Raw genomic sequence first — 25,459 nt, 5'->3', positions numbered from 1 at the left:
TGGAGCACTGGGGTTTGGCTGCTGAGCCCAACTCACCCCTTCTCCCCAGAAAACCTCACCTCCTTTGCCAGCCAGGTCCTCTCTGCTCTGAACAAGACACACCATTACATCACCTTTACTGGCTGCCCAGGTCCTCTCTGAAAACATCCTTCCAGAAACCTAAAACACCAGGAACTGCTGAAGCCTCCCAGGGCTCTTGAGGCACACAGAACTAACACCTTTCCCCAGGGTTATTATATACAGCACTTTTAACAGTTTAAAACACCTTTCCCCAGGGATATTATATATAGCACTTTTATTATATAAAGCACATTTATTAGTGCTTTATACACACCCAGTGAAGGAGGGAGGCTCCAGTGTAAGGCAGTGGGCTGTGGAAGCCAAGACACAGAAAGACCAGCACTTGTGCTTGGGTTAAATAAATCACTCTAATTCCCCTGTTAACTCTCGTTGCCACATCTAAGGCAGAGAAAACAGCTGAGCCTGGGCTGCAGCCAGGAGGGAACAGGAGCTGAGAGCTTCCAACAGAAAGCTCAACAGAAGAGCTCTGCGCAGCCTGTGTGTGAGTGAAACCCAGCGGGCAGCACAGCCGCTGGCAGCGCGGGGAGCCGGCCCTGGGCAGCTCTTTCCTCCCCAGAACGGACCCACATGTCAACACTTCCAGCCACATTTTGATGAAAACCAACTGCAGAAGCAAGAATTTTGAGGGCAACTTCTCCATGTTAGCACCCAATGCTTCCTCTGGCTTTGGCTTTAATAAGTTTTAACTGCCTCTCCCCACTGAACTGATGACATGATGCATTCGCCTCGGCAGCTGTCACCTAGGAAACACTGTCACACACCAAACTAAGGGGAGGTGTCTTGCAGACAGGGCTACTTTCACTCCCACCCATCTCAGGCAATAGATGAAGTGGTACCTAGAGAGCATGTTCTGAACAGGGGAGTCCTGAGTGCATCACCCAAGTTAAACCTGCTGGCACTAATTTGGTTTGTTCCAAAGGGAACTCGGGTGTTCTGAACCAAGATCTCACTCCTTCCTCAGGCTTTCAGTGGAGAAGGAACAGGCGTCCTCCACCACTGAGGCCATGCTCTGTGTGCAGCACTAATCACAGAATCATAGAACCACAGAGGTTGGAAGGGACCTGGAGAGCTCCTGGGGTCCAACCCCCCTGCCAAAGCAGCTCCCCAGCTCATATTGCACAGGGCGGCGTCCAGACGGGGCTGGGATCTCTTCAGAGATGGAGACTCCACACCCCCTGGGCAGCCTGTCCCAGGGCTCCCTCACCCTCACTGGGGAAAAGTTCTTCCCCATGTTGGTGGGGAACTTCCTATGCTCTGACTTGCAGCCATTGCCCCTTGTCCTGTCCCCACAGACAATGAAAAGGGGCTGCCCATTTCCCCTGCATCCCATACTGAAGATATTAATAAACATGAATAAGGTCCCCCCTTAGTCTTCTTCTCTCCAGGCTGAACAGCCCCAGCTCCCTCAGCCTTTCCTCACAGGGGAGATGCTCCAGACCCTTCATCATCTCCGTAGCCTCCTCTGGACTCTCTCCAGGAGATCCCTGTCTTTTTTATCCCTGGGAGTCCAGCACTGGACACAACACTCCAGGTGGGGCCTGACCAGGGCAGAGCAGAGAGGGAGGATCCCCTCCTGTGACCTGCTGGCCACACTCCTCTTGATGCCCCCAGGATCCCATTGTCTCTCTCAGCCCCAGGGCACACTGCTGGCTCATGGCCACCCTGGCACCCACCAGGACCCCCAGGTCCTTCTCCTCAGAGCTCCTCTCCAGCAGGTCATCCACCAGCCACCTTCCCAAAAGATGAACCACCTGAGCAGGATCTGCAATCTGCATTCTGCTCTGGCTGACATCACCTGCAGGACATCTCAGGAGGCAGAGGTGTAGGGGGCTGGCTGTGCTAACATCAGACTGGCATCACCAATCAGGAAGTACTGAGCCCCAAGCATTAAAGCTGCACTCACCCACCAAAAATCCCAGCCTCAAAGCCCTGTCTTTCCAGAAGAATCCAACCAGATGGGATCTACCATCACCATAGCCAGGAGAAAGGGGAGAGGATGTGTGGTCAGCAGCAGAGGGGGAGATCCCAGTGTCTGTCACACCCCCAGCTGACTCCTCCTGTACCAGCTGCACCTTCAGTGCCACAGCCTGTGTGGGGGCAAAGGGGCAGCAGCTGCTGCTGGGACCCTTGGCTGGTTCCCCTGTTTGGGTGCAGGACGGGACCTGGCTTGGGAAGGGCAGGAGAGGAAGGGAGCTCCTGTCACTGCACGGGGCACTTGAGGTGTCCTGTCTGCTCCCACCCCCCAAACAGCACTTTGGGAGAGTCAAATCCAGGGTTTGATGCTGACAGGCACTCTGCCTGTCCAAAGGGAGGGCTGCTCACTGCTGAGCAAGAAAGAAACTGCCTACTCCTGTCCAAGGGACTACCCTGCTCTCCACACACTACAAGGACTGGCTTTGTGTGGCAAATGAGACATTTCTAATTAGCCTCCAGCTTTAAACAGCTTCATGCTACAACTGGATGGCCATTGGGATCCCCAGTATATACAGCAGAGTGGTGCTCATGTAGATTTTCAGCAGCTTAACTGCACCTGTCTGCAGGCACCCCCCACACAGGGGAACCCAAGCGTGGTGCTGGAAACCATCCTGCACTTAGAACTGATTCATGGCAAGAAGGCAGCAGGGAGCACCTGGAGATGGGGACTAACAGGTCTGTCACTTCTAGGGGTACCACTAAGCAGGGGGTTAAAAATCTGTCCTATGTCCTTTAAACACTGAGAACTGGCACTTCTTGGTGTTTTCCAACTGTTGTTACTTCCAAACCCAAAGGAATTCCTTGGTTTGGTGCCCATCTCACCTCAGCGTGGCATGAACAGATTCAAGAAGGGAGATCCTTCCCTTGCCCCTCAACCCAGTCTGAGAAAGGTGCTGCTGGGACAGAAGTTTCCCTGTGTGAAGGTGAAGGAGAAGCTCTGACAGCTCCCAAACTGCAAATGCTGAAATTTGTTCCACTGGATCTTCTGAGAGTCTCAGTTACCTGAGGCAGCAGATGGAATTGAGACATATTTATACAGCTTAATTCAACCTTGAAAGTTAAAAACATCTCCCAATTCCCTAAATAATTCTCAGTGTTGTCTCTCTCACATTCATGACCTCTAGCAAGTTCAGACAGGAACAAATACTGTCATTTCCCATTAGTTTATCCTCCTGATGGCTGCATTTTAAAGTACCAACACTCCACATCTTTCTTCTTTCCATTTTTTATTTTCCTTCTTAAGAGTCTCCCAATTTCCTTCATCCCTCTTGACCTACAGGTGCTGCAACTGCAAATTCCTCACTTCACTAAGGAGTCATAACGTCCAAAACAAGAGATCAAGGCTGATTTATGCTGTAAACACTAAATTCCTACAATCCCAGCCTGGTTTGGGTGGGAAGGGACCTCAGAGTCCCCCAGTGACACCCCTGCCATGGGCAGGGACACCCCCAGCCCAGGGTGCCCAAAGCCCCATCCAGCCCAGCCTTGAACCCTGCCAGGGATCCAGGGGCAGCCCCAGCTGCTCCGGGCACCCTGTGCCAGGGCCTCCCCCTTCCCCAGGAAGGATTCCTGCCTCCCAGCCCCTCTCCATCCCCCTCCTGCAGCTGAAGGCCGTTCCCCTGGGCCTGGCCCTCCCTGCCCTCAGCACCAGCCCCTCTCCAGCTCTCCTGGAGCCCCTTGAGGGGCTGGAAAGGGGCTCTGAGCTCTCCCCAGGGCAGAATCCTCTCCCTTGACCTGCTGGTCCTGCTGCTGGGGATGCAGCCCAGGACACAGTTGGCTTTCTGGGCTACAGTGTTGGGCCACGCTGAGCTTCTCATTCCCCAACACTCTCAAGTGCTTCTCCCCAGGGCTGCTCTCCATCCACTGTCTACCCAGCCTGTGGCTGTGCTGGGGGCTGCCCTGAGCCATGTGCAGGACCTTGCCCATGGCCTTCTCAAACTTCATAGGATTTGCATGGTCCCTCTTCTCCAACCTGCCCAGGTCTCTCTGGATGACATCCCTTCCCTCCAGCATGTCAGCTGCAGCACACAGCTTGGTGGTGTTGGCAAACGAAGGTGCACATGATCCTACTGTCTGTGTCACTGACAAAGGGGTCAGACAGTGCCAGTCCCACTACCAGCCTCTGAGGAACAGCACTCCTGACTGATCTATCTCACATGGTCATGGAGCCACTGACTGCAACTCTCTGAGTGTGACCATCCAGCCAGTTTCTCATCCACCACGTGTTCTGTCTGTCAGATCCACGTTCTCCAGTTCAGAGATGCCCTGGACAGTGTCAGTGCTTTGCACAAGCTCAGTCAGAGCTGGGTGCTGCCCCTGAGGCTTCCCAAGCCAGACAAAAAGTGAGACAAGAGAGAGATCCAAAAGCTTGGGAAGTAACACATGGTTCCACCCCACCCCACTGCAGGGCCAAGTCTGCAGAGCCCTGGACAAATGCCGCTCTACCCACTCCAGCTGTACACGGAGGAAGAGGAAGGCAGTGAGCCTTCACCACTGAACACAATACACCTATCTGCACCTTTCTGGGGTTCCTTCCTCCCCCTGCTCAGGCTGACAGTCACCAGCTTTTGTAAGAAGAGTGTTTCACAAGTGTTTGGTCTCTTGAGAGTTCAGCACAGAAACCCCTGCACGTGTCGAGGCAGCAAAACCACCAGCAGCAAAGGGTGGTTTCTTGAAAGCAGCTTTACTACACCTTAGATAACAAACAGCTTACACACTGCAAGGAGCCAACTCCAGCTCCCAGGATCAGGTAACATCCCTGTTTTCTGGACCTTGCTTAGTCCAGCAGTGAATAATCCCAAGCTTCACCAGGTTTGGGCCCTGTGCTGGCTGGCTGTGCTCCAGAGGTGGAAGGAGGCAGCAATCTGCATCTTTTAGCACAGGCTGTTTCTAAAGCAGTGTGAAACTTCCAGGTTTCATCAAAGAGCAAGTTTAAAGGGCTGTGGAGACTCACTCCCATTAACACAAAGGAGAGTCTCTCAGTGATAGAGGTAGATGGCAGCTAAACAGTCCTTGTCACTCTGCAGCTCCATCATATGCCCAGGAAGATGCCAGATCACCCTGATCAAGATGCCAGGTACCTGCACCCACTAGGACAAGGACTGGGGCTCTGCACAGGGAGACACACCTGAAATCCAACATCTTCCAGCCCAGTTCCCTTCTTCCCACTTAGTGCTCCCTACAGCATTGCATCCAAGCCTATTTTAGGTGGTTTTAGTTGCTGACCTTCCTGCCCTGCTTGTCCTCCCCCTCACTGCAGACATGAAGCCATCTGTGGCACTGTGAGTGGGAATGGTGACACAGGGAACCAGGACAATGCACCCAGCTGGCAGCTGAGAAAACTTCCTGCTGCTCTGTTTGTCATCACTGTAGCTGGGCCTGTGACACGATCTGCACAACGTGAGCACTACAAGGTGTCAAGCACTTCACCAGGCAAAGCCACCCAGTTTTCAGGCTGAGTGGGACCTATTTACCTCCCAAACCTGAGGACTATTCTTCACAGCAGCAGGAGCTGGGTGTTAAGCAGCAGATGGGAATGGGGAGGATAGAATCATAGAATCATAGAATGGTCTGGGTTGGAAGGGACCCCAAGGATCACACAGCTCCAACCCCCCTGCCACAGGCAGGGACACCAACCTCCAGGCCTGGAGCTACACAAGGTTGCCCAGGGCCCCATCCAACCTGGCCTTGAACACCCCCAGGGATGGGGCACCCACCCCCTCTCTGGGCAGCCTGTTCCAGCCCCTCACCACTCTCTCTGTAAAAAACTTCCCCCTAATATCTAATTTAAACCTTCCTTCCTTTAGCTTTAATCCATCCCCCTTGTCCTGCCAGTGACTACCCTGAAGTGTCTGTGCTTCTGTTGCTCTCATTTTCACCAGCTGCTTCCCTGCCTGTGTGAACTCTGCTGGCTGGAGCAGAGCAGAGGACAAGCCAGCAGTGCCCCAATTACTCCCCAGAGTTCACACCACACACATGAACTCTGAGCCACACAGAGTCTGTCCCACCTACTGTAACACAGCTGTGGAAAGATGGAAAATGAGGAGGTAAGGATGTGTCAGCTCTTCAGAAATGAAGTTCCTGGGAGCTCTGCTGGGACACCTGAGCTCACAGATGCCTGCAGAGTTTTCCACAGCTCCTCTAATCGCCGGTGCCATTCAGCGCGCCGCGGTGATGCTCGGGCAGGCTGCTGGCAATGAGAACACTCAGCCTGACTCCTGAGATCAAGAAGAAATAAAAGAGAAGAAATGGCTTGGTGCAAGAGCTGGAAAAGAGCACTGAATGGGACACACAGGAAGCAGCACAAAGATGGGAGGCAAGAGGGCTGGGGAAGAAAAGAGGACACAGCATAGATAAGGGAAGAGGGAAAAGGTTTATAAATCCCCACGCACCGGTCTGGCTTTGAGGAGTGTGTCAGCTGCTTAATGCAGGAAAGAACTACTTCCAACCAGAGCCCTACTCCTGCCAAACCAGTCCTGAGCAGCTCACAAGGTTTCCTGGCTCAAATGAAAGTTTAGGTGATCACCTTGCCCCTCTCCCACAGCCCACCAGGCCCTAGACTAAGCCACTACAGCAACTGCCCCTACATGTGGTGCAGACAGAAACACTTCTTACATGAAAGAAGAAATTTCCTCCTCAATTTGTAAGAATTTCCAGCTCTGTTTTCATTTCCACTGTGAGCTTTTACCTGTGTCCTTCACATGGTGCAGTTCAGATAGAAACAGGTTCAGAAGGATGAGTGTGATGGGAGCTGGTGCAAGGAAAGGGCAGGGAGAATCTGGGAGATGTGCCACAGCCACCACAGGTCAGGGTTTACTGGGAGTTCAGACAGAGCTGAAGTCTTGGACTAGTCAATACAGCCTCTGTTTCTCTGTGGGTGCTTCTTCCCAGTGGTCCCCAGACTCCCTCCCATGCAACAGGTTCACCTCTCCTCCCTGAAAACCTTACAAGTGGAGGTTTGCAGCCAGAGGTTTTCCAGTACAGCTTTACTGGCTGTTGGAGATGAAGGCAGGCAGTTCTGTCCCTCTTCACTGGGCTGCACAGGGTTTGACAGGAATAGAAAAGGAACAATCCAAGGCTGCTGCTTTCAAAGGGCCCCCCAGGAGTCAGGAACCCAAATGGCATTTTGGCATTGCAAGTTAAATGCTTTGAAACCCTTCAGCCAAACCACTTCTGCTACCCACAAAAGACAAGCCAGGAGGAGCAGACCTGCTGAGAAGCAAGTGGCCACCTCCAGAGCAGCAAGTCGGGCTAGTAACCCCTGACAGTCTTGTGTCACATCTAACAGCCTGGCTGGGCTGAGTGAAGGCAGCCTCAGCCAGCCCCTGGGACTCCTGCCCGCTGCTACCCAGCTGGAACAGGACTAAAGAGCACAAGGTCCTGAAACACAGAGACAAGCTCACCTGATGGGTTCTGCTTACACCTCTTTTCTTTAGGTTTTTCTGTCCCCGAATGAACAGCTGTAATTGTGGTGAATGTTTGCATTAGTACAGATTGTACCCCAAAACACAACACACAGTATTTTAGCAACAAACAAGGTTTTTCCCCTTTCACTGTCACCCACTCTGCTACTGCACATGGGTTTTCCACCACCACTTCATTCCCTTCCAACGTGGTTCCAGAAAGCCCCTTATTTCCTTCAGAGGCAGACACACCCCCTCCCACCAGACACTCTGTAACCTGCTCCAGGGAGAAATCCCTTCCCTTACCTGTCTACTCCATCTGGCAGCGTGGCAACACCGCACACTCTGATACTCTTAAATGGGGAATGGAGGGAGGCCAGCCTTTCCTGCTGGCATGTTATTCATCTCTGCATCGAGATGCTGAAATGACATTTCATCTGGTCTGTTATGCTCCAGTTAGGGAGCGTAAGGGAGTGGCAGTGTCCCACCTGGAGGCAGGAGGATACATTGGCAGGATAAAAATCTTGTCAAGAAAACTCTATAAATGGTGCACCTAAATAAAATGTCTGGGCCAGTGGAGTTAACTAACACTTCGAGTTCAAACTCAAAGGAATCTCCAGAAGTGAATTTTAATCCCTTCTAGCAGGTGTATTTTGGTTCCACAGTTACACACCTGGCACACTGTGACTCTGTGTATCAAACCCACAAGCAGCTGGGCTCTGGTTACAGAGAGGTGCAAACCAACCCCCATGTTTTGCATCACCCTAATACGAGGTTCCACTCCCAGTGCTCACACTTCTCCTGGGAAGGGCTTTGCTTCACTGATGCACAGACAAAGAACAAGCAGTGGTTTATCTCCATCCACATTCCCCTTTCTCTACATCTTTGCTTCCCATTGAAAAATCTGTGCTAAAGTACGTGGACCTTGGGAGCAGCATCCCCACATCGTCATTTTCTACAGGCTCTGCAGTGCCAGGAACGTGGGGAGCTTGGAGAAGAGGGTACTACCCCAGGAAGGCTTGCTACCTGCAAGCTTAACATAAATACCCTAAATATACAATCACCAGTCCCAGCTGAATCCTGCTTTGGAGAGAGACGTGGGGAAGCAACAGCAGGAGGGAGCGAACACACTTACCGCTGGAGTTCTGAGAGTTGCTGTTTGTTTCTTCAAAGTTGTTTTGGGCTTTGCCTTCCACTCTCCTGCCGAAAGCACTTTCTGCTGGGTGGAGAACAAAGTAGAGATGGTGACTGGTCAATACTGGATGCAAAACCACACAGACAGGAGGCAAGAGACCGACCTCCTGCACCGCACAACCGCATACCCTGAATACAGCAGAAAGGTCAATACCTCATTTTGGAGGCAAGTGGGCCAGACTCGTTGAAGGGGTAACAGGCAGATACTTTTCTTGACTGCCTTCTGGCTGAGGTGGCCTGGACTGGCTCTTAGGGAGCCATCAACACCAGTCCTGACTGAACCAGAAGGGTCATGGCTTCCTCCCCTGCAAAGAAACCCAACCCTTATCTTACTCTTCCTTAAGGCAATAAAGAGCCCTTAAAGCTGCTGGCCCAGGTCTGCAGATTGACCTGGAGTCCTCACCACAACACACTGTCACCTACAGAAGCACCTACAGTGCTCCCTGTGCTTCCCAGTGACCTGCCTTCCCTTCCTCAACACCCTCCCTCAGGTGAAGGGCTGAGGGGCTGTCTCAGCGCCTGCCCATGAAGTCTGGCAAAGCTACAGCAGATCCTTTAGCCCTCCACACTTCCCAGCCCTGGGCCTGCTCCTGCACCCTCCTCAAGGCCAAGCAGCAGGCTCTGCTCCTCTGCAGAGGGCAGTTCCCTTCCTCCAGCAGCAGTGCAGGGCCATGTCCCAGCAAGGGCAGCAGGAGGAGTCCTGACCCTGCAGTGTCCTGTGCAGCCCAGCTGAGGTGTCTCCCACCCTCAGCAGTCCAAACAGCGTGAGGTCTCCTCTCACTTCATTAGGTTGCAGTGGCTGGGTGAAGGTATTTGCTGTTGTGACTCACAGGAAGGACTAGAAATAAATGAAGGTGACCCAGGCAAAGTGCTGTGTCTGCTCTGTGCTGCACAGACCTCCTGCCTGGGGACCCGTTCATGGAGCCCACAGTCGCCTGATGGGTTCATCTGTGCTCAGCCTGGCAAGGCTCTGCTGTGCTCAGCAGCTCTCAAAGCACAGGGGACTCTGGGCCACAAGTGTTTCATCTGGGAGTGACAGGAGCTGTTCAGAACTGGTGTCACATCACCATTTCATTATGTGTTCCTGGGGAGCACTGGAGTGGTCAGAGCTGCTGTCCTGCCCGTGCCACGGCCTCCCTGTGCCCCCACACATGATGGGCTTTATGCCTCACAGGGCTGGGAACCACCTCAGCTCTGTCAGCTTCCCAGCCCATGAATTTTGGCCCAGGCAACCCTTAGTGGAACCCTTGGCACCCATGGTGCAACCAAGAAGGGAAATATCTGGTGAGGAACTGACCCAACCCCCCATTCCCCCAGCCCCTGCCCCTCCCTGTGCCACAGTGGGGGGAAGAAGGGAGCGAGATCATGGATAAGGTGCAGCCTGCTGAGAAGGGAGGGGTGGGGGGAGCTGCTTTGAGATCTGGTCCCACTTCTCATCACCCAACTCTGGTGTCACTGGGGGTGCAGGGCAGGGTCATCAATTAGAGAGTTTCTGTCCTTTATTCCCTGTTGAGTCTGTTCTGCCCGTGACACTCACTGCAGGATGATCTCTCCCTGCCCTTAGCTCCACTCCTCAGCCTCTCAATATCTATGTTCTCCCCAGTCCAGCTGAAAAGGGCAGTGAGACAGTGGCTTTGGTGGGCATCTGGCCTCCAGCCAGGGCCAAACCACCACATCTTCCAAGTCCTGAGCAGGCTTCTCAAAGTCTCTACTACATTCCTGTCTCTTTCTAACATTCAGGAGAACAGGAAAACTTGGGAATCAAATCAATTGAAACAGAGTCACATAAAGGAGGGCTGAAAAGGAACTGTAGAGATTATCTGTTCTCCTCCCCACCTCCCTTTGACAGATAAATACTAGGGAATAAGAGGCATAAGTAACTAGAAAATCAGATGGAAGAAGGAAAAAGAGACTATGACCTATCCCCCAGGAGACCCAGGTTGAAATCCTGGCTTGAGGCACAAGTGGGAGTGAGTTGGAGGTCTCCAAAAATGTTTGGAGAAACATCTGTGTCGTAGTTTTGTCCTCATCTTTTAGTTTGGTTTTTTCCCCCCTCAAGTCTGGCAATAAGGAAAAGCCAGCTCAGTGCAGCTCCTTGGGCTGGACGTGTCCTTCCCACACAGGAGAGGGCAGGTGGCACAACCTGTCTCTCTTGCTCCTCATACCTGAACCTCCTGCATGCAAAGCAAAGTTACCTGCACAGAGAAGTGGGGAAGTGCCACCCTGCTCAGGTGTGTGCAAACACTACCAAGCAGTGGTGCTCCACCACCTCTGCTCTTACTCAGGGCTACATGTAACACCTCTGCCCAGACACCTGGAAGGCATCCCCCCTTCTGCAGACTCTCTTCCTGAGGGGTGCTATGGTCAGTGAGTTTGTACCAGGAGCTCAGGAGGCAGCTCAGACTGCAGTGGTACAGGACACTGCCTTGAAAGACAGGGCAAAACCACCACCACCAGACAGGCAGGCTAGGGCCTCAGACTCATAATTGTCTCTAGAAGATCAACCTCCCAGGTTCAAGGATCATGTGATTACAGAATCACAAGGCTGGAAAAGACCTTTAAGATCATCAAGTCCAACCATTCCCATCCTAAGCTAAAACAGATCCCTGAGCACCTCATCTACCCTTTTTTAAACACACCCAGGGGAGGTGACTCAACCCTCCCTCCATATAGGAAGGCAGCAGCTCAGAGCTTTGACCCAATGTATGGATCTACTTTTTGATCAGAGAAGTGGGGGGAAAAATGGTTTGATCTTGTTTGAAGGAGAAAACAGGGACTATGGGAGGATCAACTATAACTTCAGTCTTCTGACACCTCTAATGGTTCTGTACCATTAATTTTGCTGCTGGAGCCCAGTTTATCTCTTGGTGGTTCTGTGGAGTGGAGCACTGTAAAAACACCCTCTCAGGCACAGGCCTAGCTCTGAATATAGAGCCTTGAGGGAAACACACTCTAAATGCCCAACAAAGCTGAAACCCAAACAAAACTCCCCACACCTGACAAGCCATTCTGCCAGTCCTCATCAGGAAGCTCCCCTCCCTTTGTGACACCAGGATTTCAAACAGGGTCTTCTGTACCTTGTGGTGAGCATGGTGCTTTAAAAAACCCAACTTGTCCCTGGGAAGAGGTTATAAAGCCCCACTGCTGATGTCAGTTTTGATTTGTAACGTGCCAAAGGATCTATTATTTCCCTCAAATGCTTCCAGGAGTAGCTATGCTGGGACAGTCATGGATGGAGCAGACTGAGCCCAGGAAGGGTCAAAAGCCAAGCCAGGGCAGGACTGGACACTAAGAAAGGCAATGGTAGAAAGGCAGTTGTGGTACCTGTGATGGCCTTGCTTCCTGGGGATCCAGAATTTGGAGCACGGAACATCTGGGATTGGGATGCTGGTGGGACGCCGGAGGGGGTGCGGTGCAGGAGGGTGGAGCAGCGGGTTATTGAGGACGGTGTTTTTTTGCTGGACTGGCTGGTCTGTGTCTTCACTGCCACGAAGAGTGGAGATCGAGAGAACTCTGGATATGAACACTCAGAACTAGTGCCTGGACAGTGAGCCAGCTCCCAGGCCTTCCAGGAGCGGGGCTGTCTAACAGTCACGCTCACCAGTCCCTTGCACGGGCACCCGCAGTGGCTGTGGACCCACTGAGCCCAGGTAACAACCTGTTTCCCCCACTCACCCACAGGGACAGATCTCTGGAGCTTGTTGTTAGTTCTTTTCCACACTTTCCCCTGCCACAAGGCCAACCCATGGCTCCTCCAACAGGAATCACCCCATCCAACCCAGGAGCACTCTGGCTGCCAGGGCCTGGCTGGGTCTGCCTGCACCTCTGTCCTCCCTTTCAACCTATGGAAGAGTTGGAATGTTAAGAGCAGGTTTCTAATGGGATACTCAGAGCTCTCAACAGGGAGAAGTTTGCATCTTTGTTACTTGAGCCTTGCATAAATCCTAGAGATCTTCTGCTACATTCCTGACTCGTTAACCAAATACAAAGGAGAGGGGGCTGGTGGGAATGGAAGGGAATTAGGAGGCAGAGTTCTCATCCTGCAAGTCAGGAAAGGCCTTCTGGCCCCCATCTCCAGACAAATTCGGAGTGTTACTGGGATATGCTCTTTGAACTCAGCTACATTTTGGTCTCTGTGATGCACAGTGAGGATCACCAGGAATTTTCAATGCCAAAAGTCCTAAGAAAAACCTTCAGGAAAGCAGCCCTTCACCTTGTGGATCACCAAAACCATTACGACAACAGAGAAACAACCTAACAACCCCCTTCCTTCCTTCCTCAGTGGCTTCTTCCATGGAAACCTGGATATGGCTCCTGAAGCCAGGTCCCACTCTAGCCTCTGCCATGGAGGATCACAAAGAAACAAGGGTCACATAACCCACAGCCCAAGCTCACTGCCAGAAATCCCTGGAGAGTTGTATTTTAGGCCACTGGATGTGCAGCACCAGCACCTGCTCATCCTGTACAGGGTAACTGGGAAACACTTAACCACACTGTGCAGGGCTCCACCACAGAATGCAGGCAGCACAACAGCCTGTCTCTGAAACAGGTGAGGGGAAAAGTCACCCAGGCTGGGGCTGGATGCTCATTTCCAAACTCCAGTGGGACTTTATACACCTTGGATGTGAACTGCTCTCACCTTCCCTGCCAGCAGCACCAGAGTGAGGGTGTGAGCATTCCAAGCTGCCTGCAAACAGACACATAATGACATCTCCTGTCAAGCCAGCACATTTCTGCAGGAGATTCTGCACCAGGGTCAGGTCAAGATACTTCTTTTCTGCTTGGTCTCTGGCCAGCTGAATAGTCAGGAGGCTTGCTTTTGCTTCCTTTCACTCTCCACAGACAATCCTCCTCCAGTTGCTGCAATACTGCCAGCATAAATGGAGTCAGAAATGATAATTTCCTCTTTATGTTTCTTCTGGTTTCCCACAAGGCCCATTGCCCCCAGTGGCTGCTTCATTCCCAATCTGTACCAAGAGAAGCAGCAACCAGCCCACTGTTCAGTGACAAGAACAAAGAGCATCACTGGGAACCCTCTGCAGTCCAGAGACTGAAGAAAAAAGTCCCCATGTTATGAAGACCTCCAAACTTACTGCTTTCTCCTCCTGACTTAAACCAAACAGTCTTCAAATTCAGGTGCAAGAGAGAAGGCTGCTCCACCTGACACTAGGAAGAGACAGTTTGAGCCAGCAAGGCAAGACAGACAAAAGAATATTGGTTCCAGCAGTCTGGAGGATGTTAATAGTTCATTGAAACTAATCTGGTGACAAACTCCCTCTGAAGAGAAAGCAACACAGGTAGAGATGATTGCATAGCTCCTCTGATCTGCTCTTGAGAAGTCATCTTCTCTCTGGAAGCCACAGCCTCCAACTGATGAAAAAGCCAAGTTCAAGATGTTACCAGAAAGGAAACTGCTGAGGTGCTGAATGGTTACAGAACCCTCCTGCCTCAAAACCTGCAGCTGGACAGCAGGGCTGGAGACAGCATCGTGGACAGATCGTACCACAGCTGGTGCTAGGAAGTTATTTAAACTTCCCCAGAAAGCATCAGAGATGTGCCCCAGCTGAGGCTGACCTCCTGGTGAAGGGAGGGCAGGAGAGAAGCAAGGTAGAGGGCAAGTCTCATGGAACGACCTCAAATCACCTGGTGAATTGAGTGACTGTGCTACAGCCCCCAGAACGGCACAGGGTGTGACAGAGTATGGATGATGCAGGTGATACTTAAGAGATGGGGGGGCTCCACCTTGGCAGCAGGAAAAAGAGCTTGTCCATTGTTGTGCCTGGTCATGATGGCTGTAGAGGAGCTTCCAGGGCAATGACACAGATGACTCAAGCACTCTTCAGGTTGCAGTCAGGGCACTCTCAAAGAGGATGAGGAAGACAATGTTAGCTCTCAGTTCCTTCACTGGACCCAGTGCTGGTGCACACCCTGCACACAGGTGGTTAACAGGCTGGAGATTCAGGTGAGAAGGGGAGGATGGGAACAGCATTCCTCACCATGGACACCTCATGTCATTCCTCTGGCTGAACTGGGAGGTTGGTCACTAAGAGGTGACCTGAAAACAGGCTGCACAAAGGTCTAGAAAGGACAGAGATCTGGTAGCTGAGTTCTCCTTCCCCAAGCAGAAGAAGTTATAAATAGGGTTCAGTGGCTGCAAGCTACAGATGCATATTCTTAGTTTAATTTAGTGCGGATAATCATCAAACTAATTACCTTAAGAGGCTGCAAGATTAGGTATCTCTTTAAGATATGTACATGAGCAATTTATCAAGGCACTCCTATAGCATGCATTACTCTGGCCAGTCCAAAGATCACAGGGGTCCCTCCTGGCTTTCCTGTCTTTGATGAGACCTTCCAGCCCTGTGAATGGTGAGCTGCAGCAGGAAGAGATGTAAATCCACACACTACCACGATGCACCAGCACACAGAACAAAGACCAGATTCTCTCAGGAACTTTGCTGTATCCAGGTTAAAATTCTGGGCAATCACCTGAGTGTGGCATATTTTCAGAAAGATTGTACCAGGATGGACAAAGAACCATGTGGATGGTGCAGCTGGAATGATACCATCACCTCTGCAGAAGAACCCAACCTTAAGTCATATGATGGAAAGTGATTTCTTAACCATGGCCTGAAATTCAATATGCTGAATGGAAACCTCTGCCCTTGGAAAGAAGTCTTTCCATGTGAAAAACCCAGAGTTCAGTCTTCCAAATTCTTAATGTGAGGCTTTATCCACACAAAGGAATGTTGCCAGTGGAGCCTGTTGCTAAGGCACTGTGGGATCAGAGTGGGAAGAACATCTGAACTCACAGATGTCACTCACTGAGTTAAGAGGAAGCAAAGACACACCATCCATCTGGAATGTGGATCTGTTCTTCTCTTGATTAGACTATGTGGAAACTAGAGGTGCTACCAAAAAGGATCCCCTTCCCCCAAGGAAAAAGCCACAGTGGCAGCTGCCTTTAAGAAACACTGGGCTTCAGCACCTTTGATGAACACGTTGTACCCTGTGTCCTTAAGAAAAGGAGTTGAGCAGAGAGGCTTGATAAACTTCCTCAAGCATCTCAGGTGTCAGGGTGGATGTGGGTCTGTCTGTCTGTACCCTGTGGAGCCAAGCACAATCCAAGGGCAGGCAGGGCAGGGTCTCTGACAAGCAGGACCCATCTTGCAGACCCTGAGAGATGTGAGCAAGGCAGGATCAGAGGAGCCAGAGTCAACCAAGAGTCCAGATCATCATCAGGAAGTTCATGGTGATGAAACAGGTCCGTGGTAAAGCTGGAAAGTCAATCCACAGGTGAGGTGCAGGATCAGCTCTGGTGAGGATAACCAGAGCCAGACACGTACCAGTGATCCTCAGGGAGGTCCAGAGTGAGGAGACAGGGTTGATGTCGAGCTGGGAAGTCAGTCTACAGGTTGTGGTACAGACTAATGGGATCTACAGCTAAGCACAGGCATGTCTACAGCTGAGCTCAAGACCTACGTCCTACAGCGTAGCTCAGGCAAGGACCAATGACCCAGAGCTGAGCTGAAGCAGGGGCTGGAGCGTGGGTGGAGACCCCATGGTCAGGGCCACCAGGACCCAGCAGTGCACTCAGGCCCTGGGATCACCCCACATCTCCATCCTGGAAGCGATGGCCAGACAGCTGTGCAGGTTTTCACTCTCTCACCACATACCTACAGGACCAGAGTGTCTGTTGCCTTGTCTGCAGTTACCAGAAGAGGATGTGGTGAGTGCACACTCCTGAGCCTGGACTTACCAGGGGAAAACCCACTCTTGGTAGCTCTTCTAGCCAGTCCACCCCCCAAATGAACTAGGTATTCTCTGCACTTGTAAACACATCATCTAAGCAAGCACAACAGCTCAGCTACCTGCAAACCAGGTTAAATCAGTTCAACCCTCCAAGCCTGCAGAAGGGCAGGAAGAAACCTCTGAACCTTCCTCCATGCACGTCTGTTCAGAGACATCTCTGAAACTGGGACAGTGCAGGTGCCTACAATGCCCTGCTTTTGGAAACAGCCCCTGACACCCTTCTTAGGAGAGGGGAAGAGGCTGACAGAACTGCACAGCAATATGTACTTCAAAAGAGGAACAGTCCAGTTCTAAGCATGTGAAAAAGCCCAGATTCCTTCCTAACAACAGGGAACTTTGGAAGGAGACATTTGGCATTAACAATTCCAGGGAAGCCCCCAGCAGAGCTCTTTTCCAGACAGCAGGTATCCAGCAGCACTGACCAAAAACCATCCTGCAAAGTCCTACTGACCCTGCAGGATATGAGTCCTTGTTTTAGCCCATTTTCAGTAACTTTTTATCCATTATCACAGAAAACCAGAAAGACAGGCTATGGAAGGAAGCTTGCACTCAAGCAGAGAGCCCCAGGAAGCCCAACTGGGAATGCTGAAGTGGTTTCCTTACCCACTCCAACTATGGCATTTGCCTTGTAACCACAAGCTGAGGGTAAAGGCAGAGTCTCAGCTTTGTCTAACTGCTAGGGCATGAGAAAAGCCAGCTGTGCTTTTCAAAAGTCTGGTGTTTACAGCTGCCTTGGTCTATAGGAAGAGCAGAGTCTGAGCAGTAGAAAGGTGGGAAGATGTACTGCCTTGGGAGCTACTCATGCCCTCTCCTGTATGCTCATCAGGGCTAGTGGTTTGTCTTTGTACATCATAAATCTTACTGGTCATGGGAACTAGGAGAGGAAAAAAAAAAAAGGTTAAAAAAAGGAAAAATCAAAGTTTATGGGGAGGGGTTAAACATTAGGAAAATATTATCCTGATCTGATCTGAGGTGTCCTCACAGTTAAAGATATCTGCTGAAAAGACTGGAGACCCATCTGTGGGTCTCTGACTGCTGGTCTCGGCTGCAGAGCTGCTGCAGAAGCCATGGTGGCAAAGCAGCTTCATCCCCAGCAAAGAATGTGCCTCCCCCCCACCAAACTGGCTGCCAGTACTCAGAGAGTGGGCACCAGGCCCAGCAGCTGCCCTCTGCACAGAGCAAAGGGGGGGGATCTCTGTGGACCACTGGTATCTGCAGCCAGACCTGCTGGGCCTGTTCTAGGAAAACACCCCTCAGAGAGGAGCAGCTGTGGTTTTCCTTTGCACTGGGTACCCTGGACTGGGACCAGCATCTGCAGCCTGTTCCTACAGATGGAGAGACATCAACAGCAACAGATCCCCTGGAAACTGGAAGTACTGGGAAGAATCTGTTCTGGCTGAGACTCAGTGCACAGCCCTTAGAGCATGCTGGTCCTTAGCTGTGCAGGGGTGACCTAGAGACACCAAAGCCTTGGTGTCTGAGGGCCCACTTGCCCTAGGGATGGACCTACTGCTCATCACTACCAATGGCTTTTCTGAGCACCCAGAAACACCTAAATTAAGAGGTGGAGTTTGGGTGTGCAGGGATCTTTAGGAATAACTGCTATGTGTGCTGTATAAGCACTGGTTAGTTCCCCTGGGCAGATGGAAGATTAGACTGTGTGTTGTCAGCAGTAGAGGTATTTTATACCCTACACCTTCTATCACAATCTTGGTCCATCTCTGTGCTCCAGAGAACCTGCATGGGAACCATCAAGCCTTGACCCACCACAGAAGTGTTAGTCTGGTGGACTGTGTTCCAAAGTTATCACTTTATCTGTCTAAACCCAAAGCTGCCTCATTATAGTAACTTAAAACTCTAAATAAAGCTGGAGTTGGTGAGGAAGGAGTGTGTGCTCCCTCTGCTGGCTGCGCATGAGAGGCTGAAGAAACCCACTAAGCCCAGCTCATCCTTCCTCATCATCAGCTGAAACGCTGGCAGCCAGACAGACAGACGTGGGCAAGGAGCAACTGTGCTGGCTCACAGCACTGAAATCACAGCAGAGCTCAGGGCAAGGCTGTGAGAGAACTTCAGCTGGGAAGAACTTCTTCAGCATACCTTTAAATAGTCCAAACCCAGCATGTAGCAAGAGTTTCTCTTGACTTTTACTGTAATTTTGCACTGAATTGCATTTAATTTCTCACTAAATCCTCCCCTTTGTCTGGGGAGTGCAGATCATAGTGTCCCCCCCCAGAATGCAGCTCACAGTGCTGTGTGGTATGCTGAAAGCTGCCTTTTCCCCAGCTCCTGCAGTAACTATTCATTGCCCTGATCTAGCAGCTGCCAAGGTCATTCACAGGAGTTTGAAAGCCACCTTTACCTCACTGTCTGAAATAATTCCTCAGCAGCTCCTAAGAAAGATGCTCCTTCCCTAGGCTGTATGGCCACTCATTGTTCAGGGAAGTCAGGACATTTTGTGCATCACTTCTGTTAAAGCAAATAAAATCTCAAAGCCCCAAGAAACATATGTAGAATTGCCAAGGCTTTGGTAAAACATCAGTGACATTACAGACCTAACAGCAACAGGGGCCCTCTGAGAGGAGACTCCAGCTCAGCTTTACAGGGCCCTGCTCAGCTCTTGATCTACGTCCTGCCAGCTGCAATCCCACTGGCCCAGTGGAAGGATCCACAAGAACTAAAGTCTCTCCTGCAGCCCTTGTGTTTACCACCACCCACTACACAGCAGGGTGTGTAAGGAGAGAGACCTCCAGCAGGATACTCACTAATAGGTGCGTGCAGCGCCACGTGCTCTTGGTAGGGAGTGTAGTATTTGTACTGCTTGCCACAGAATTCACAGGTGTAATTCCCAGTTTCTGTGAGGATGAAAGAAACACAAAGATCAGACAGGAGTGTAGCACCCTCTCACACAATCACCCTGACTTTTTACATACAATTTGGCCAGGTGAACAAAAACTAGAGCCTATTTCTCATGCACTTGGAACTCATCTGCCCTGTAATCCAGACATCCCTTTCCCAGCAAAGGAAACAGTTACAGGCAGTGTCCAGGGTGATGGGCCATGCATTAAAAGTCCAGCAGAACTGAACAAGCTGCAGGAGATTATCACAAATTACAGCAAGTGAGTGTGCAAATCCATTTCTAAAGTCTGTGTTTCAGATGACAGAGTTTTGTCTTCTGGTTACAGGCTGTGATGTGTGGACAACACAAACTGTCAAACTAGAAAACAAGTTGTCAAGTTTAAGTCTTAATTACAGAACTTTCCTACTGGGATTGCAGATTGCTCTTGCAGGAGGAGGGGCTCTTTGGAATAACTGCTAATTCCTGCTTTGGGGTACCTGAAAAACTGAAGTAGTGTAACCACACATGAACACCTCCCACTCCTGCCAGAGCTGGGAAGTATGGAGCTAACAGCAAGCTGCAAGCTAAAGGAAACCCCAGGGTTAATGAACTACTGCCAAAACAGAGTCCAGAGAAATGCTTCAGCAAAGCCTGGTCCTCCTTGCTTCCCTCTGGTCTGTGTAATGAACCACCACAAAGGCAGTGTAAGTGCAGACACCTGCCAGCTCTGCCAATGCCCTCTCTGATGCCTGCCAGGTTCACTTGAACCTAAACATCTTTCAGCACCCCTGAAGCCCCAACACCTGTGTGTCACACAGTGCTTTATTGTTTTCCTAGAGGGACTCCAGCTAAGGCCAGATCTGAATCCCTCATGCTTTCTCCTTCCCATCTGAAGCTGTGTAAGAACTCATACTTGGGCCAATCTTCTGGAACGGTTCTGGCTCCTCCTCCTTCACTTCATCTGCTGCTATGACGGCCTGGTCATAGGGGTCTGCAAGAGAACAGAACCAGCAAGACAGCTGACAACACCCTCAGGTTTTCCTTCTACAGCTGCATGGGCACTGAATGCTCCTGCACCTGTAATGACATTTCAATCTGCATCAAGATTTCAGGCCAGGAATTACAACCCCAGTGTCCCCTCTGTCTGACTTGTCCCTCCTCCTCCTCCCCCTCCTCAGCTGCCCCAGGATCAGTCCCTCTTCCAGCCCAGGAACATGCCTTGTAGGTAATACAATGTTTAAAATAGACAGGAAAAGATTGAACCAACACACTGCAAAGGCTGATCCACCTTTGCTGATCTTCTTCCAGTGCATCTATCTAACCCGTTACGCTGTCTGAGGGTGGGCACAGCAATGCAGTCTGCAAGCAAGTCAGCTAACAAATACTGACCAGTGGCTTTCTGCCATCTAACAGCACAGCTAGTGACAAATCAGAACCCAACCCATTTTATAAAAGTAATTTAATTGCCTTGAACAATTCACTGAATCACCAAAGACATGAGACACCTGCTTCTTTCATCTTCAGAAGCCTGATCAATTGTATGTACAACAAAAGCCTGGTATCTGCTAGGGCTGGGCATCAACCTACTGGCACTGGGGGAGGGAGAGAGGGAGAGAGGATGCTCCCTCTTCCACTGCAATGAGTGACAAAACTCTCTTGACTCTTTCTAGTGTAGAATGGGACCTGAGCTACTGAATGCTGGAAAAGGTTTGTGAAATAAAGCACACAAAGGATCTCAGCTTACCTGCCCGGTTTTCTGGGGCCCCTTCCACACTAAAAACTAACGCAGAATAAAAGAAGGGGAAGAAACAAAACAGAAATTAAATCCTCTTAAACGGCCCTTTTTCCCCTCCTGTATTTTCACACAGAGTTCAGCCCCACAGAATAAACCAGGCTGTGTGCCCCAAGTCCCTCCTCTTCCCAGCAGCATCCACACAGGAACTATTTGGGCATGCCCAGCCCTAATATACACAGATTCTCAAGGCCTTTGTTCTGACTCTGACACAGCCCCAGGTGAAGTCCAGGCACAGCTGCTAAAACACAACCAGCCCCTTGGAGGAACTGAGACTACGTGTCCTTCCACGACACGAGTGGAAGCTGAGTCCAAAGCCCTCCTGTAACCCTAGGCAGAGCTCCCTGAACCATAGCTATGAAGACACACTGCTGACAGAAGCAGACACATCCATCTCACAGTGGCTTTCTGCTCCAGTGGTTTAATTTTGGCTCCTCAGGGGAGGAAGGGAGCTTGCAGCAGTGCAGTGCAGGAGCATGCTGGCTGCTCTTAGACCACGTTCAGACTCTACATGTTCCAGTTAAAACCAGCAGGTTTTTTGGACACCACATAATGTGAAAACTCACTTGCTTTCCAGAGGAAGTCCAGCCATTCAAAACCTTCTGCTTTCCAAGCAGCCTCTTTCTAAAACTCTGCCAGGGCCCCCTCCTTGGCCAAGGGAGGAGCAGCACCAACAAAACTGCAGCACACCCAGTGAGGGTTTGGAGTATCTGTGGGCTCTGAGTTGAGGAGCTTTAGATGCCCAGTAAGATGGGAGGAAGCCAAAGACAGCATGATGCTACTTCCATTTCCCCCCAGTGTAGAGGAAAGAAACCCTGCTTCAGAAGGCACGTGTCTGCTTCTGCCTGAGTGTCACCAGCCTTGGCCACAGCTGTATTCACAGAGGACAAATTGGCCTGTAACATCCACTGACAACTGCATCAGTTCACTACCACAGTGATTAACAGGAACAGAACATTTCTCAACTCTGAAATGTGGTTTCTCCCAGAGGAGCAGGTTTGGAACAGCGCTGTGAGCTCAGAAACCAAAAGGCAACCAACTCTTGCCCAGTGAGCAGCCAGACTGACAATGTACCTTGCAGCCCTCAGTTCTGGCACACCCTAACCAAGAACCTTGATACAGACAGGAGCACAAGGCCCACAGGTCCCAGCAGAAGGTGTTATTCTGATGAACACAAAGAGAATCAAGTGCAGCAAAGGTCCTCCTGCAGTGCCTGTGGCTCCACTGGCAAAGGCGGGCGAGCCATGCTGTGCAGTGTGCCTTCCCCACTGAGCTCTCATTCTGGTCTGGGGCTCTGAGTGTCAAAGCTGTACTCACCATCCACGGCATGGAGGTCTCTGTGCTCTTGGAAGCAGCTATAATATTTATATTTTTTCCCACAAATGTCACACGTGTACCTAAAATTGTCTGTAGGAAGAAGAAAACAGGTCACTTCAGAAACTTTGAGGTAACAGGCAACACTGCTGCACCAGCCCCCCCCTCCCATGCAGTTACATTCACCCCACATGCTCTGCCCAGTCTCTAAGGCACACAGACAATGGCCACATGCCCCATGCTATGGCTTGGGGCACATCCTGCTTGTTCCTCCCCATTTGGGCAGCTCTGCTCTGCAGCACAGCCCCCCTGAGCCCCAGTGAAGACACAGAGCAGCAGGCCCTGCTGAAATCTCCTCTGGAAGTTCAGGGCTACAGCAGGCAAGTACTGGCCAGGATGGGGACACACTAGCGGAGTTAAACACAGAGTCAGTGTAGGCCAAAGACAAGACAGATGGGATGTGCCTACAGGCTCACACCACACGTGCTGCTCACTGCTTACTAACTGCACCCAAGATCCCACATGGGCACGTTACACCAAACAAGGCCAAAGAGAACCACCAATCCAAAGGCACAGGGCAGTAAGGTGCTCAGGGCTCATGAGCACTGATGGAGCCTGATTTCACAGGAGTCTATCTGGGACCCCCTGCCTTCACCCCAGCAACAGCAGAGCCCCTTCACCACAGCTGTCTGGGGAAGACAGACAGATGTAAACCAGCTCAAGATGCTCATGAATTAATTTTGTTCTGACCAGGGACAGCGAATGTCTTTGGCTCAGCTGCACATGAGTGTAAGAGGAGAATTGCACTTCTCAGCTAGGTGGGGTTTCACCATGCTCTGATGTCTGACAGGCACCTCAGGGTACAGCCTGACAGCCAGGTCCCCGCTGCAGCCTGCAGCATCGTGCTCCTCAGCCAACCACCGTAGCAATGGGCTGTGTGCTACCAGCCTACTGCAGGCAAAGTACACCTCATCAGCTCCTGGAGCCACAAACGAGCTTGGAATGAATGTGCTCTACTTCACAGCATGAGCCAGCCAGGGGTGTGAGCTGCCCTTCAGCAAGCTCCCTGCAGCAGCTCAGCTGTTTGTATCCAACTATCTGTATGACTAGTGAAAGCACTGTTTTTACCTCTTCCATACTGTGTTCAAACACCAGAGTATGCCCACTGAGTCAGCTTTTATTTTACTTCTCCATAATTCTATTTTTAAAGTAAATAACCATGTGAAGTTAGTGTGCACTGGTACAGGCTGAGCGCTCGTTTGGGGTCACCACTGCAGCCCAGCAGCACACGGGGTTTCAACATTAAATGAAGAGTCATTTTCCACCCTTTATTCTGCTTGGCAGAATGAAAGTAGAAGCTGTGGTGATCTAGAAGAGAAAAATGCCAAATATAAAAGGTTTTAAACAGCTGGGTGCTGGAACTGGGCCCCACTACCAAAAAATATTCGTCTCCTAATCGGAGCACAGCGATGCAAAGCTCCATCTGGGGGATTTTTAAAGACTGGGCTGAACAGGCAAAACAGAGCCCAGGTGTATAGAATCCCAGAACCACAGGGGTGGGAAGGGACCTGGAGAGCTCATGGGGTCCAACCCCCCTGCCAAAGCAGCTCCCCAGCTCATATTGCACAGGGCGGCGTCCAGACGGGGCTGGAATCTCTCCAGAGATGGAGACTCCACACCCCCTGGGCAGCCTGTCCCAGGGCTCCCTCACCCTCACTGGGGAAAAGTTCTTGCCCATATTGGTGGGGAACTTCCTATGCTCTGACTTGCAGCCATTGCCCCTTGTCCTGTCTCCACAGACACTGGAAAGGGGCTGCCCATTTCCCCTGCATCCCATCCTTAAGATATTTACTGAGATGAAAAGGATTTGCTCCTGCAGCCAGCGTGCTGCTTAGGGAAGAGGAGGAGGAGAAGGAAACACAACTGTGAGAACATTCCAATGATAAAAGTGCTGGTGAGTCATATTTAATGATGTTTCATTATATATATACACACACATTCATATACACACAGAAGGTTATATATAGAACCTTATGCAGTCTCCTTCTGTGGTCATACAACAGTGCTGAGGGTCTCAGCCCACCCTGGGCTCTTTTTGACATCAGAGGATCTCATGATTGCTAATTAGTATCTGTGTATCTGTTGCAAAACCCCCATGCAATCAATTATTAGCAGATAAAATTCCTAATGTCTCATCAGTAATGAGTCCCACATCACTGGGCATCCCAAAGACAAGAGACCAACCTCCTTTTTGGAGTGCAATGAGCCCTGTGGGAGATGATCTGAAGACTAATTCTTTCCAGCAGGTAGCAAATACCAAGCACTTTCAATACCTGCATTTGGAGGATGAAAACTACTATGGCCTCTAGTTTTGAAGTGCTCAATAACTAAGGAGACTTGCTAGAACAGAACAAAGCTAACTGCAGGCACACCACCTCACAGACTCAAATGGCTGTTTGTAGTCACTGGAACTTAGGGAAGATGGTGGGGATCTCACTGTCAGCAGCTGGGACCTGAGGAGCACGTGCTGGGGCAGCATGGGGAAAATGGAACCATGACAGAAGTACAACAGCTCACCCCCTTAGAACAGGGTTTGCTTGTTTTGTTAGGGGACCCTTTTCCATAAGGAAGAATGATCTCCAGAGATTCCAGAGAAGTTGTTATGAGATGTAGGGATTTGTTCCAGCTGGTACTGGTCCTAAGCTCTTCCTCGACCCTTTGAAGGAGGTAACACCCAGCAAGTGGTGCCAAGTCCAGGGGACAAGCAGTGTACCCAGGAGACTGCTGATGTGTAGCTCTGCTTTACACTCTGAGCCAATGGTCACTCTTCAGGGCTGTGCCCAAGTGCCAGACTTCTTATCCATGAAAGCTGTCTCTGCTGATGGCCATCAAATACTTTCTGCAAGAAGCTCACTGAGCAGAATTAGCCTGCACACTGCTTTTCCTGCTTCAGGTTGTACCTACTACACCAAGGCAGATTCCAGCCAGGGACTGTATATAACAAGTTTCCAGTGGGAAGAGCTATGAGGGACTGAGGTGTGCTGGCAAGTTTCC

The 25,459-nt window shown here is 50.9% G+C and overlaps 1 protein-coding gene across 1 annotated transcript in view; it reads right to left on the bottom strand.

Moving 5' to 3' along the window:
- ZNF618 (zinc finger protein 618) overlaps positions 1–25,459 on the bottom strand; it is a gene marked incomplete at both ends in the record, with an annotated part of 156,213 nt that overhangs the window by 13,090 nt on the left and 117,664 nt on the right. The window contains 7 exon segments of the mRNA XM_084272315.1: positions 7,458–7,514; positions 8,593–8,676; positions 11,976–12,164; positions 19,226–19,315; positions 20,213–20,290; positions 21,044–21,079; positions 22,409–22,498. Coding sequence (XP_084128441.1) covers positions 7,458–7,514; positions 8,593–8,676; positions 11,976–12,164; positions 19,226–19,315; positions 20,213–20,290; positions 21,044–21,079; positions 22,409–22,498 — 624 coding nt within the window.

The sequence above is a fragment of the Gallinula chloropus genome, assembly GCF_964237585.1.
Source record: "Gallinula chloropus genome assembly, chromosome: 18".
In the NCBI taxonomy this organism is placed as follows: Eukaryota; Metazoa; Chordata; class Aves; order Gruiformes; family Rallidae; genus Gallinula; species Gallinula chloropus.
Note: the sequence above shows the minus strand (reverse complement) of the source record. Positions and strands in the feature narration are given on the sequence as shown.